At 49.6% G+C, this 14,352-nt stretch overlaps 1 protein-coding gene across 2 annotated transcripts in view; it reads left to right on the top strand.

The window, feature by feature from the left end:
• The window catches only part of LOC119431399 (serine/threonine-protein kinase ICK), a 77,378-nt gene that overhangs the window by 26,147 nt on the left and 36,879 nt on the right, over positions 1–14,352 (top strand). For both annotated transcript variants that reach the window (XM_037698887.2, XM_037698888.2), the window contains exons 3-5: positions 10,630–10,964; positions 11,369–11,708; positions 13,255–13,362. In XM_037698887.2, the coding sequence (XP_037554815.1) occupies positions 10,630–10,964; positions 11,369–11,708; positions 13,255–13,362 (783 nt within the window). The remainder of the gene's footprint in view (positions 1–10,629; positions 10,965–11,368; positions 11,709–13,254; positions 13,363–14,352) is intronic.

The following is a 14,352-nucleotide window of genomic DNA, read 5'->3' on the forward strand; positions in this document are numbered from 1 at the left end:
CGTTTCGCTCGTCGGAAGAAGGCGCGTTTGCTCTACATATATGGTGATTGTAAAGGAGGAAAGAGACGCCTACTTCTGCAGCCCTTAAGGGAGCACGGCGCAGAACGCGCGTTTGTTCTCCGCCGTGCGTTCACCCCCCGTGAAAGCGCGCGTCCCTCGCGCCCTTTCACTCGCACATACAGCGTTCGGCGCGCGGCGACGATTTCATCTCCATTGACGTCATACGGAACCTCACGGCGACGGCGACGCCGACGGCAGAAATCTGCTTTGGAGTGTCCATATAATTGTTATCGCAATAATATGTCAGCTGTAGAAATTAGCAAGAGGCGGTTAGAGGTTTGGTGGCAGAAAAGTAGGGAGACCACAAACAACGGAGACGTACAGAAACAGAGTTCCCAGTAATGGTTCGAAAAGGTTGATGCCTGGAATTCTTTGTATTTGTGTGTTTCTCAAAAAATTACACCATCTTCCCGTAGGAGAACCCTGAGTAGTATGCGGAGCAGCCATGGGGTCGACTCGAAGTTCGGGATCGGCCCGTCGCCGCTGCCGTTTCGTGGCAGCGGCTCGAGCCCTCTTCTCCGCGGCGCTGTCCACGGCGCTGACACTGGCGTTGACGCTGGCGCTATCCGTGGCGCTATCCGTGGTTTACGCTGGCGCTATCCGTCGCGGCGTTGCGGGAGGAGAATGAGAGGAGCGCAGCGCGCGCGCGCGTCATTATACTGCGAGCAACAGTGGCGCCCCCAGCGGAGTATGCAGCGCCTACCGTCGCGCCTGTAAGCTAAGCTGCTTCGCATTATCGCGCGCGGAGCCGCAGGTGTTGCCATTAGTTGCGCAATCCGGAGAGGAGAGGATGCGTCGGAGAGGAGAGGAGGAATGCCGAGAGGAGAGGAGAGGAGAGGAGGATGCGCATGCGCAGTAGGGGTGTGGACGCCGCGCGGCGGATGGATGGATGGAGGGAGGGAGGGAGGGAGGGAGGGAGTGACATAGCCCCGACCATAAGATGCTTCGCATCTAAAATAAAGGTAGGACATTAGGGGGCGCAACCCACCACCCCGTTTCACAGGGGACGCTCATAGCATCCATCCATCCATCCATATGGACTAACACAGCATGAAGAAAAAAACGTTGTATTTTTATTTCTCTGTGAGGGAAGTGAAAAGCTACCGGAAGACCACCATGCATAACCGCCGTTGTAAGGCTGGCCATTTGAAGCTTTGGGCATAAAAATTTACTGAGCATTCCATCTACTTCAAGGCAAAATGAGTTTATGCTAAAGCCTTCTACCGCCAATGCAAACCTGCTAACCAGCAACATTAACAAAAGGTCGTTGTATGCATTGAAGTACAAAAGTAACTGCAACGCCAATGCATTTCTCCGCAAAATTCGGGAATTACCTCGAAACTGCATGGTGTCATTCTGAGAATTCGTTCCAAGAGTATCCGCCTTGCGAACTCCATGAATAGAATTCGTAAATTGCAATATGGGCCATAAGGTAATTAGTTCAAACCTTATTTAGTGTTTTTTGTTCAAAACATATTTAGTGTTTTTTGATGGGGCGACGAAGACGAAGTTTCTGCGAGCCAGAACGCTAATTCTCTAGTTCTGCTGATTTCGCATGATTTCTCTGTAAATCTCCGGGAGGCCGTCATGGATTGTTGCACGGATGCAAGTTGACGTCCCCGCGCCTTTGCTGGGGATGGCGACTTCAGCGGCGGCTGCGTCTAGGAAGCGGACCGGCCTCCAGAGCGACACCGACAACGATGATACCAGTGTCTACCCGCTCAGCAGTGAGGACTTCTCCGATGACGACTTTCAGCTTGTGAGGAGCCGCAAGGCGAAACGAAGAAACACCGGGGCTTACCTGTCATCAAGCACGTCGATCACCTCGGAATAGCGCAGTCAATACAATTCTGTTTATACCAGAACTCGCTACCTACAACCTGAGGCGACTTAACAGACAGCCTGTCTCGGTGTTTCTCGAATCGGTGGCGCCAAATCAAGTCACGGATGTCAGAGTCAACACACGAAAAAAATGTCTTGGCTATTGACGTCGTACATGAGACGGCACGGATCACTTGGAGCAAACTTACGGAACTTGGCGGCATGAAGGTCCGCTCGTACATTGCTCTGGACAGTGATACCACTACTGGTGCCATCAACGACGTGGACGTCTCCATCTCCACTGCCCACTTGCCGATTTTAATTAAGCCAGCCGTTGATGCCTGCGCCATCACTCATGTGTCTCGACTCGGCACATCCCGCGTGTGAAGGTGGTTTTCCAGGGTGGATCTCTTCCCTCACACGTCAAGGTGGGCCACTTTAAACACCCCGTGCGTCCATTTATCCAAAGACCACTCCAGTGCCGCAACTGCCTGAGGCTGGGACACGTGAGCGCTGTGTGCGAGAGCACGAGAGTTTGCTCGCGCTACGCACAGCCCCACGCTGCAGCCTCCTGTGTAGCCACGGTTCTCAAATGCCACAATTGCATTGAGTCCCATGATGCTACCTCAAAGGACAGCCCTAAAATGAGGAAAGAAAGAGCGGTCTTGAAGCAGATGGCAAGAGACCGCTCTTTCTTTCCTCATTTTAGGGCAGTCCTTTGAGGTAGCATCATGGGACTCAATGCAATTGTGGCATTTGAGAACCGTGGCTACACGGCAAGAGACCGTTCGTCTCGTCGGGAAGCTGTTGCAGCCATTAGAAAGCGACGCTCCCGACGCCATCGGACTTCGAAGAACGAAGATTCCTATATGAAGAGCGCGGCACATCCGACAACTCATCCTCCTCTGCCCCCTAGGCCTGGCGGAGTCGAGTCTAACTCCGACAAGGTCGTGCCGGAGAACACCAATACTGAAGTCTGGCCCGCGCTACCAAAGCTACAGCCGCCGCCACAGCAGAAGCCACAGCCGATGCCACAGCCGACGATACAGCCGACGCCACGGTTGAAGCCACAGTTGAAGCCACAGCAGAGGCCACAGCTGGGGCCACAACCGATGCCACAGCCGGCACCACAGTCACATCAAAGGATACAGTGCACCGCGGTAGAGTCCACAATGCCGACTCCCGATAAATTGACCGAAGAAGACCGGCTAGTGGTTGTGATGCTTCGGTCCCTTATAAATAGCCTTCGTATACTCTTAAGCAAGCTGCATACTCCGTCAGCGCGAAGTGCAGTGCAAGTACTGGATGCTCTTAATCCAGTGCTTGCAAGTCTCGAGTAAACCTCATGGCTCACCCGCAGCCTCCTATTCACCCAACGACCACTGGCCCTTGGTTCATGTCAGATGTCTTCAACGCACATCACCAGCTATGGGACTTGACTTTGGTGTCATGGTGCTTCGTTGCACACTCTGCTCACTCTCTTCCTCTTTTCCTCTTTTTATTCCCCCTTTCCCTTACCCCTTGTGTAGGGTAGCAAACGGACGTTCATCTGGTTGACCTCCCTGCCTTTCCTCTCTTCGCTTTCTGTCTCTCTCTCTCTAGTGTTTTTTGTTAATTATTCGATTATGCATTTCAGTTTTTTGTGCAAGTAATGTCCGCCTCTTTGAATAGACCAGCTCATGAACTAGAATTGTGCCATCTGGTACAGGCAACCTTTCAATTTTTTTTAAAGTTCTCGCTGAAACACCGGGTACACTAGTTAGTTTGGGTAACTTCGGCCACTTGGCGTTTATTTATCGTGAACCTAAATCTACATTTACCCTATAGTCGTTTTTGCACTGCACCCTCATCAGAATGCGGCCGCCGCAACCGGAACTCGAACCCGTGACCTCGTGTTATGCAACATAACGCCACAGAAAGTGAGCCACAGTGGTGGTGGGTTTTTTTGAAACTCGCGAACACAGATCTCCAATTAACAGTCGTATAGTCCGGCGTATAGAGAGCAGGTCAGCGTAAAGCGTTAGTGCTCGTTCGCGGTCATTTAGTAGCCCCGATTTTAAAACCTACTTATGCTATGCCAGCGAAGGGGAAGAGGAAGTCGAGAAAGCATATCGAGCACAGCTGAAGCTCGTTGGTCGCGCAGTTTATTACGCACACGCCGCGGCATGAAATCGACTCGAAGGCGACAGCGCGATGCGCTCGGCCAAGGAGCGAGTCACCGCGACTGCTCGAGTACGCCTGCCGACCACCCCGGCCATGCCCGAGAAAACGGGGCAGGGCGCGCGTCGACGGGGAGAAAGAGATGGTCTGCTGTGACCTCACAGCGGAGGGAAGGACGTAAACGATGGCGTAAACGATGGCTTCAGAGATCCAGTAACTTGTAAGTTGGTCACGTAAGGTTGACTTGTGCCGTTATGAGGGCGTGGGTGGGGCTTCACTGCAGACTTAAGTTGTACCCGACTATAGAATATTTCTTAGGGCAAAATATTCTAGCCAATCTTTATGCTGGACATATCATTACCGAAAGCGGCCGGCAAATTGCGAAGAGCACTTACGAACGAGATTCTTTGTGAATTCGGCGCCTGAATTTTTCTTAGCGACACCACATGTACTGCCGACAGAGGGTGGCAGGCTGGTCTGTAGCCCGTCCAGATTGGGCTAGGTGTTGCGGGCTCTCGGAATATCGCATGATCCGAGGTTAAGTGGTCACGTGAATAACGAAACGCAGAACTGCAATAATAAGCTTCCAGAGCTTTCGCTGCATCGTAACATCACGTGACAGCGTGAGGCCAATGAACGCGTGCGAGCAACACGCAGAAATGCATAGCGCTGCTTCGCTGACTGTTACAGAGCGTGAGGCTGGAAAAAAAGAAAGGTGAAGTCCAGCAAAGTTATAATGATTGATGATTTCTAATGGCATCCCCTTTCAATCGACGCTGTGCCAAATCGTCACCTAGCTTGTGTTAGTTACGTACCATATTGTAATCTAGCGCTTTGCCCATTGACCCTTTTCGCGGAGCAGTATGGTTTAGAGAAACGAGATGGCGCTCACGGCGGCGCGCCCTACCTCTCCTCAGTGACCGCGCACGAATACGAAACCATTACCGCTTCTACGTTGCTTCTGTGCGATCAGCTGTCGGAAATGCAAATGAGTTTTCGATAACACACTGTGCTCCAATCATGCTAGATTGAATCATGTGGATTGAAGACGTGTGCAATAGTTGGCTGCAAAAATAGTGACTAGCAAGTTAAGGAATAGAATGAATCTCACAGGCCAAGTTCGCCGACTGGTGCTGCAACTGTCCGAACGTGTTACCGGTACTTCGTGATGTACGGCTTTCCTCGAGGATACAGAAATTTGCTCATCCGCCAGCCTTCTATCGCTAACCTTCAAAGAAAGGGCTTCATCCTCAGAACTTCGGCAAGAGTGAGTACCACTCGTTAAACAATGACAAAGGGAGTAGCGCCGCTTTGTCATAGTAAGTTTCGCGCACGTTAGATCTGTCCCAAAGGCAGGAAAACTTACGCCCACTCTATCGCCGACGTATCAAGAATAAGTGAATGGTCGCACACTTGAATATATGCACACTGTATACGCACAATAAATGACGGGCTACACCTATGGCGCACGAATGGTCGAAGCTGAATGTTTCGTGACGGTCCACAAGAGCAAGCGAGTTACTAGCTGTAATATATATTTGCTACATGCTACAAGGTATTATAATGTACAAGACAGCTACGTTTCAAGCCTTGTGCGCAGCAAGAACAAATCTATCGGAACTGAGCACACCCGCGAGCGATTAGACAGAAAATAATCAGACAGTGGCCGCACCGAGGAACTTCACGGAGTCAGAAACTGACTCGCCACTGCTTCAAAATATTTGCCAAATAAAGAACAAAGAGCAAAACACACTAATCTTGACTGAATTCATAATCGGAAAGCTTGGATAGCTTGGAATACATACTTACATACATACGCCAATTGGACATAGCTTAATCAGCTCCGAAAGCGCTTTTGCATCTTCTCTGAAGCTGTGATCAAAGCTTCGTGCCGTCCACCTAGTCACCGTCTACGATATCTCCGAAAACCGAGGTTTTCTAAGCCGCGCCGGCGTCATACACTTCCATTGTAAACAAGGAGGCAACGGAGGCAGTTGAGGCAAGCAATGGACGCGTCACCACGTGATCAAACATGGCAGCGCCCACGGGATCTCCGCGAAAAGGGTCAACATCTGCACTACTCTCAAGTTAACTATTACTATCATCATCATCAGCCTATATTTAAGTCCACTGCAGGACGAAGGCCTCTCCCTGCGATCTCCAATTAACCCTGTCTTGCGCTAGCGTATTCCAACTTGCGCCTGCAAATTTCCTAACTTCATCATTCCGTGCACCTGGTTTTCTGCCGTCCTCGACTGCGCTTCCCTTCTCTTGGTATCCATTCTGTAACCCTAATGGTCCACCGGTTATCCATCCTACGCATTACATGGCCTGCCCAGCTCCATTTCTTCCGCTTAATGTCAACTAGAATATCGGCTATCCCCGTTTGTTCTCTGATCCACACCGCTCTCTTCCTGTCTCTTAACGTTACTCCTAAGATTTTTCGTTCCGTCGCTCTTTGTGCGGTCCTTAACTTGTTCTCGAGCTTCTTTGTTAACCTCCAAGTTTCTGCCCCATATGTTAGCACCGGTAGAATGCAATGATTGTACACTTTTCTTTTCTACGACAGCGGTAAGCTCCCAGTCAGGATTTGGCAATGCCTGCCGTATGCACTCCAACCCAATTTTATTCTTCTGTCAATTTCTTTCTCGTGATCAGGGTCCCCTGTGAGTAATTGACCTAGATAAACGTACTCCTTTACAGACTCTCGAGGCTGACTGGCGATCCTGAATTCTTGTTCCCTTGCCAGGGTATTGAACGTTATCTTTGTCTTCTGCATATTCATCTTCAACCTATAGAGTCATTCGTAAAGGGACACTACCTGTAACGATCCTGCCTCCATCTCTTCCCTCCTGCGTCTCCGTCTTTCCTTCTTTTTCTTTTTTTTTTTTATGTACTAAACGCGTTTTGCCTATCTCACCCGCTGCCAAGTTAACGCTCCGACCAGCTTTGGATGTTCACCATATGCTTCTGGAAGGCGCACATTTACTCTACTGACAATGTGGGTGCGGAGTCGTCCGCGGATTTGTTTTTGTGCAGATGATGATGATGATGATGATGATGGTGGTGGTGGTGGTGGTGGTGGTGGTGGTGGTAGCGGGGATTTTTTACTGGCATCTCCTTTGAAACGGGCCAACTATAAAAAGTAATTAGCCTGCTTGATCTAATCAGCTTTTACTACATGTATCACATTATATCACCTTGCCTATTTATTTCTCCTTGATCTTTACGTTCTTCATTATAACCTCTATCTTTATATGGTACAGTTACCTTGCCTGTAATGACGCCGGTTATATCAATATCTTCCCTGCTTTGTTTCCATCAATACTCTAAACGTCTCTTGCTTATCTCGACTGCGGACTGGCCCCTACTGCTTCCGTCCACTTTAAATCCAAGTGCTTCTGGAATGTGTACGTTACCAACCGGTCTGACTGGGTGAATACGTTCGCATGACTGTAGGATGTCCTACACACATGCCTCAATCAAAGAAAATAAACCAATGAATCCGGTAACTATGATTTAGAATTGCATTTACAGATAGGTGTGGTTTGGAGTGGTCTGCGAGCCGACATTTTATGTTCAGGTTTTATACATGTAGTTGGGTTTTGTTATGCAAAACGGAGATGGGCATACTTGGTTAGCGTACGGGTTATATGTCACTTCGCGGATCCTTTCATATAAACTTTGTATATATCGTGAGCGCATTTTGGGCATATCGTCGTCGTCATCTGTACAAACGACTCATCATCTTGTGTGAGCGCTATTTGTGCATATCGTCGTTGTCATCTGTACATACGACTCATCATCATCTTTTTGTCTCGTGCGGTGCTTCGTCTCTGACTCGGGCGAGTTTATATCCACAAATATAACCGGTGAGATAGCGATCGACCCAGCACCCACGCTCATCCTGCTGCATGCGAATATTTGCTCCGGTATGTTTTTGATAGCAACGCACTGCCCTTTAACTTATCAACTTATCGTACAGATATTCCCTCTCAATTTCTTTCTTCTCGCATTTCATTGGACTTTTTTTGTTTCCATATTTTGCATCCAATTTACCGTCTCTGTTCCTCTCACTTTCTTGGTTGTGACTGCTGGTTGTCGATTCACACTTTCAATTACCCTTGCCGATTTTCTTTACTTCTTGACATCTTTCTCCAGTCCGTGTGAACGCTTTTGAGGCACAGATGATTGCGGACTTTAGCCGCCCATTTCATTTCATCCAAGTTCCTTAGTGTTTCTGCTAAAGCTGATCTTGCTCTGCGCTTCTATGACTTCAACATGAAGCCCAACCTATGGCACCCTGCACTGCCTCAATTGTAGTTTTACCGTGCGCCCCCCCCCCCCCCCTCCCCCGATTCCAATCGACCCACCGACTTTTGGTTGACTTCCAACCCCGACGGTATCTCCGAATTAAAGCGCAGAATTGCATTCGCGAACGTTAGTGCTGGCACCATTACTCCTTCCCGAATTTCTCGCCCACCACTTCACTTTATTGTAACCCCAACGTGGTTTATGCTGCTCCATCTGCTCTATGTGCGAAAGTGCTCTATGCAGCACAGCTGTCGGTGGCGCCCTCCCCTGGACGATGAGCTTACTAGGTCAATCTGATTGGACGCGGCGCGAGATCCGAAGCGTCCCGACTAGAGACGCGACGTCGCTAGCGATGACACGCCTCGTTTTCGTTCCGCCGACCCTCCGTTCCATCCTCTCTTTCCAAAAAGAAAACTTGTTCGACTCCTAAGGCTCGCCTTGCGCGGGAAACCTCCGGTTGAAGTCATGGTGCCGCACTTTCTTGTTGACCGTGCATTTTTTTCGACTTTACCGACACGCTTTTTTTTTTTTTTCGGTCGACTAGACTCGGCGGGTTCGCTCGCCGTACTGTTTCCGGGTCTGGTTTCTGGGAATGTGCTGGAGGGCAGGAGTTATTCTTGCTATAGTGGTTACAGTAAACTCTCAGTTGTGCAAACGTCGGTTTAACGAGTACTTCAGAATAACGAACTTCTAGAAAATCTCCGGCGGTTTTCCTATTCATTCTACGCAATAAGCTTTCAGTCAAACGAATTTATGAATAGCGAATATTTCAGTTGAACGAACCTGATCAGTGGACCCAGGCTCAGTTTTGAAATCAGTTCAAAGAAATTTTACGCTCTGTAGCCCTGGCGTAGCCGCTGCTAGTGTTCGTCCCGAAGAAGAGTGCGACGAGCAAAGATACAATGGCAGAGGCAGATTCAAATCCTGTGACTCTAGCCGAGGCTGCAGGATGCCCTGGAAGGTTGCGAGACTTCGTGTCTCAGCAACAAGCTGTGTCAGAGCAGGTGCACAAGAACATAGACTCTCCGAGCAGCCTTGTTACTTCTTGCACTTTAAGAGCACCAGTGCAAATGAAAATTACAGATGCTTTTTTTTTTTTCAAAATGAGATAGGCAGCAATGTAACTGTCACGCTCCGTAAACCATAACTCCATAAATTGCATTTCACACTTTTGAACTCGATGTCTGCTGTGCGCTATGCTGTTCCATATTTCAGTGAATATTTAGTTTAGTGAACTTTCAGTTAAGTGAGCAATATTTTTTTAGGTCCCTTGGAATTCACTCAAGTGAGAGTTCTCTGTTTTGTTCTGAATTAGTGTTTCCTGCTTGGGTAGTTGGGAAAGAATCGAAGCAAAGCACCCACGAGGCGCCAACATCCAAAAACTTTATTGAACACTTTATTGAACGTTCGAATGAATGATTACTGCAGAGGCGTGAGCCCATTTCTTGTTCAACCTTACTGCATTACCACATGCCATCGGCGAATTACGAAACCTTATGGGCTCATCACCAAAAACACAAAGTGGCCATCTCGCTGCCAACCAGAATGCCAAATGATACCATGACACAGTGTATCGGTTTCTGCCACAGCATATCACGTACGCAATACCGTAGTTGTCTTTTCGGGCAAATACCCAGTAACCAAAGTTGTCTACCAGGCCAGACAGCAGCAAGTTGTCCATACAGGCGCATGTCAGTGGCCCATGTTGTCTGCTTAGCAAGACAGCAGCCAGCACATAGCTAGTGATAACAAGAAATAGAAAAATGACTAGTTGGAAATGCTACGTCCCTACTCCATTAAAAGCTCGTAGCATCTGCGTCAACTTCCTCGCTACAATTTACAGAAACGATCGCTCGTACGCGCGATAGCGCGTTTTGACCAAAGACTTTTCTAACAGAGGAACTTATTTTAGAATGCCGACATCACAAGCCATCGCAGCGGAGGGCGACGAGGGCACTGTTGCAGTTTTTAAGGGCAACAGACTTGGACAAGCGGATGTAGCTCGGACAGATGTTTATAGTGCTGCAAGTGCTGCTGTGCTGTGCCACCTGTGACCGATTGTGATTGTGTCTGTGCTTCTTACTTTCTTTATCTCTACTTTGCTGTCACTTTACCTCCCCCTCCCCTCTCTCCCCAGCGTAGGGTAGCAAACCGGATCTACCCATCTGGTTAACCTCCCTGCCTTTCCCCTTTCTTCTGTCTCTCTCTCTCTCTCTCTACGTTGTTTTTTTTTTTTCAAGTCAATTAGTCCTAAGCGCCTCTATTTCCTTGCAGTCTCTGCAAAAGCTGAGCCACGCCAACCTGGTCAAGCTGAAAGAGGTGGTGCGCGAGGACAACACGCTGTACTTCGTGTTCGAGTACATGCGCGAGAACTTGTACCAGCTGATACGCGAACGGGACGTGCCGTTCCAGGAAGCGGCCATCCGGGCCATCGTGCAGCAGGTGTTGCGCGGCCTGGCCTTCATGCACAAGCACGGCTTCTTCCACCGCGACATCAAGCCCGAGAACCTTCTCTGCATGGGGCCGCAGCTCGTCAAGATCGCTGACTTCGGACTGGCGCGCGAGATACGCTCGCAACCGCCTTACACCGACTACGTGTCCACGAGATGGTGAGCCGCTTTGTGTATATGTGTAGTTACACTGCAGGAAGGAACCTGGCCTCACCGCTCATCACCCCAGAAAGCCATTCGAGCTCTTCTACAATATTGATACGACCAGCGCAAGAAATAGACACGAAATACAAAAAGAGGCGGCGAGGACAATACCTGAAGACAACAGACTTGAGTGCCCGACTTCAGATATGCTGCACCTGGCTTAGTGCATCTGACAGTGTGATCAAGACTCGTGTCATTTCTCTCTCTCTCTCTTCTTTCACTCCCCCATCCCCCTCCCCACGTGTAGGGTAGCAAACTGGACAAAGTCTGGTTAACCTCCCGGCCTTTCCTTCCTCCCTTCTCTCTCATACCTTGACCTGCCCTGTGTACTATACGCGCGAACGCACTGTCGCATGCAGGTACCGTGCCCCGGAGGTGCTTCTGCGCTCGACGACCTATAGCTCGCCGATCGACCTGTGGGCCGTGGGCTGCATCATCGCCGAGCTTTACACGCTGCAGCCGCTGTTCCCCGGCCGCAACGAGGTGGACCAGCTGTTCCGCATCTGCGCCGTGCTGGGCACGCCGGACCAGCGCGAGTGGCCCGAGGGCCACCAGCTGGCCGCGGCCCTGCAGCTGCGCTGGCCGCACTTCCCGCAAGGCTCCCTGGCCGCCGTGGTGCCCAGCGCCAGCCGCGAGGCGCTGGTCCTCATGAGAGACCTGCTGCGCTGGAACCCGGCGCGAAGGCCCACTGCTCTACTGGTACGCGTTCCAAGGACGCCTCCCATTTGGTAGAGAGGCTTAGCGTGTCTGGTATTCCGGCAAAAGCAGACGGACTGGGCGTTCTACCGAGGGGGCGGACCCGGCGGAGGCGTAAACGTGAGCTGCCTGCATGGTGCTGCCACCTAGTGGTGCAGAGCTCAACCAAACAATAACAGAGCTAATATTGCAGTAACCGAGTCTATTTCACTTTGTTGCTGGTGTAAATTTTCGACAGCAACACTATTAAGGCGCTGCAGAAAATTTACACCAGCAGCGAAGTATAATACACTTGGCTACTACAATGTAGTAGCCAAGTGTGTCTATTTGCGCGTCTCTTAAGCAACCAAGACAGTCTTCTTTCTTCGTGCCTATCTCGTGTCATGGTAAGCAACAATACTAACGTCTCACCCCAGCGCGGCGAGAGCTAGTGCTCGAAATTGTAACTCGAATATACGAGAAAACATATTTCTGTTGCGCGGTAAAGACAAAGTCCTTTCCCAGCTGCCGCTTGAGGTCTGTTTGAGCGGCCGCGGCCACTAGATGGCGATACTGTTGTTGGACAGTGTTTGCCATAATGTCGATGACGATCGCAGCACACGCTGTGCGACAGATGCAACGGCCAGAGCGCCCACGCATCAAGGAGAGATACATTGTGTGCACACGCAGGTGGGCGGAAGTTCAGCATACATCCACATTCTCCTAGGCCCTCCGCCAAGCGCAAAGTCGTTATTGAATTAATTGAATTTCTCGAAGTAAACTGCGTAAGAAAAAATTTGTGAAGTACGACTTTCACACAAGCTACATAGGTGATAGCTTCGGATTGTATAATTTGGATTGTGGGCACAGAATGAGCCCACGAAATATACCGACCAACTAGAGGCTAACATCTTCGCTGTAAAAAAAATAATAATAATAAATTTTAAAAAGATGTGATGCCGCCGTATGCGTGCGCGTGCAAAGTTTATATCCTGCTGGGTGGCTAAGAGGGAATGTTGTGTTTGCTTTTGTTAAGACAGGCGTGGCCGTGCGTGGAAAGGGAACGCGAGAAAAGCGACGACCCGTAATCACTGTAATTGTACCTAAGCGAGCAACGTGCAAATTACCTGTCATTCAACGCTAACGATGCTCGTACCACACGGTGTAGATCATAAATCGCAATGTATTGACGGAGGGATTAACGAAGTGGAAATGATCCCACTCCGCGCTAGCATAGAACATGCAGACAGCCACTATATTTGCAAACCGCTGTTACCCGCCGTCCATGTAGACGCTATTGATTGCTTGTCTCAGCAGTCAGCTGCCGCAAATCGCTACTATGACAACACAAGAAACGTATCAACAGTGAGCGAAACGTTCGTTGTTTTGTCATTCGCCACGTGACTAGAAAAAGTAGGGCAGCGAGACGATCTAGTCTGAAACGTGGCCCGGCCGCTCACCTTTCACGGTTGCATGCGTTTGGCACAGTCGTTTAGCGTTGAACGTCGCAGCGGTCAATTGCGCTGATCGTGGTTTTGGGCTTGTTTCGTTTTTCTTTTCCCGACAACAGGCACTGCGCTACCCCTACCTGACGGGCACGCCATCGACGCATTCGCAGTACCCGTCGCCTCACAGTCGCCAGCAGAGCGTCGTTTCGCGCCGGTCACACGTCGGACACGTAAGTAGATGACATGCATATTCACGTGACTGCAGCCACATGAAAAATCAAGCGCGGTATCGATCACCTCGACGTTGCCGATCAGCACCGCAGCCAAAAGTAAGGTTACGTGCCACGTGTGTTTGATTGATCGGCGTCGCGTAGGGGTTTGAACGTTTGCTGTCTGCTTTGTTTCCCCTCTTAGACCTGGTAATATTTATTACTGTATTCTCTGCATGCTAATTGGCATGCGGTCATTTAGCGCCACATCGTTAGCACTCAGAGACCCCGCGCTGTGATTGTTACGTTTACAACGTGATGTTGTCAGTTGCCTTATTCTAATTCATCTTCCCCTATGCGTTTTCTAACGGAAGGCATCCTCGAAACAAGTTCTGGAAGAACACCACCCTCTTCCAGTGACGTAGCGAGGGGGTGGCACCAGGCACGTGCCCTCCCCCTCCCTCCGTCTCAACCCGAAAAAAAAAACATTTCTGGCTACGCGAGTGCCCTCGTCAGTATTAACATACTTCGGAAGCCTACTACATTTACTTATTGTCATACTTGGAGAACTGGCGTTCTTGGTGTCTGAGCGTATGTTTCGAGTGCAACTAAGTTTGGAACAACGTAGGGGTGGATCTACGATAGCACGAGAACGATATATAGAACGAGAACGAGAACGATAGCACTTAACTATCGATATTTTGCTCGCACATGTACTTCGTCTCTTAATGCACAACACACCAAGGCCAAGTCATGCCCATGTGTTAGAATTGCCTGCGCTATTCCGAGCCTGTCGTGCAGCTGAGCATCAAGGTTGTATCAAAAACCTTGCGGAATTACACAGACGCTTCCGCACGGCTGCTCAAAAAATCTGCCACCTCCTTTAAAAAATGACGAACGAGAACCAGAAGTATGCATTATTCACAAATTGATTGCTTGGGTGATGGAAATTAATATATAGAATTAAAAGTTCACTGGATAAAATCCAAACGCACCAGTGTTGAATTTGGG

This window comes from Dermacentor silvarum, chromosome 10 (assembly GCF_013339745.2).
Source record: "Dermacentor silvarum isolate Dsil-2018 chromosome 10, BIME_Dsil_1.4, whole genome shotgun sequence".
Taxonomy (NCBI): Eukaryota; Metazoa; Arthropoda; class Arachnida; order Ixodida; family Ixodidae; genus Dermacentor; species Dermacentor silvarum.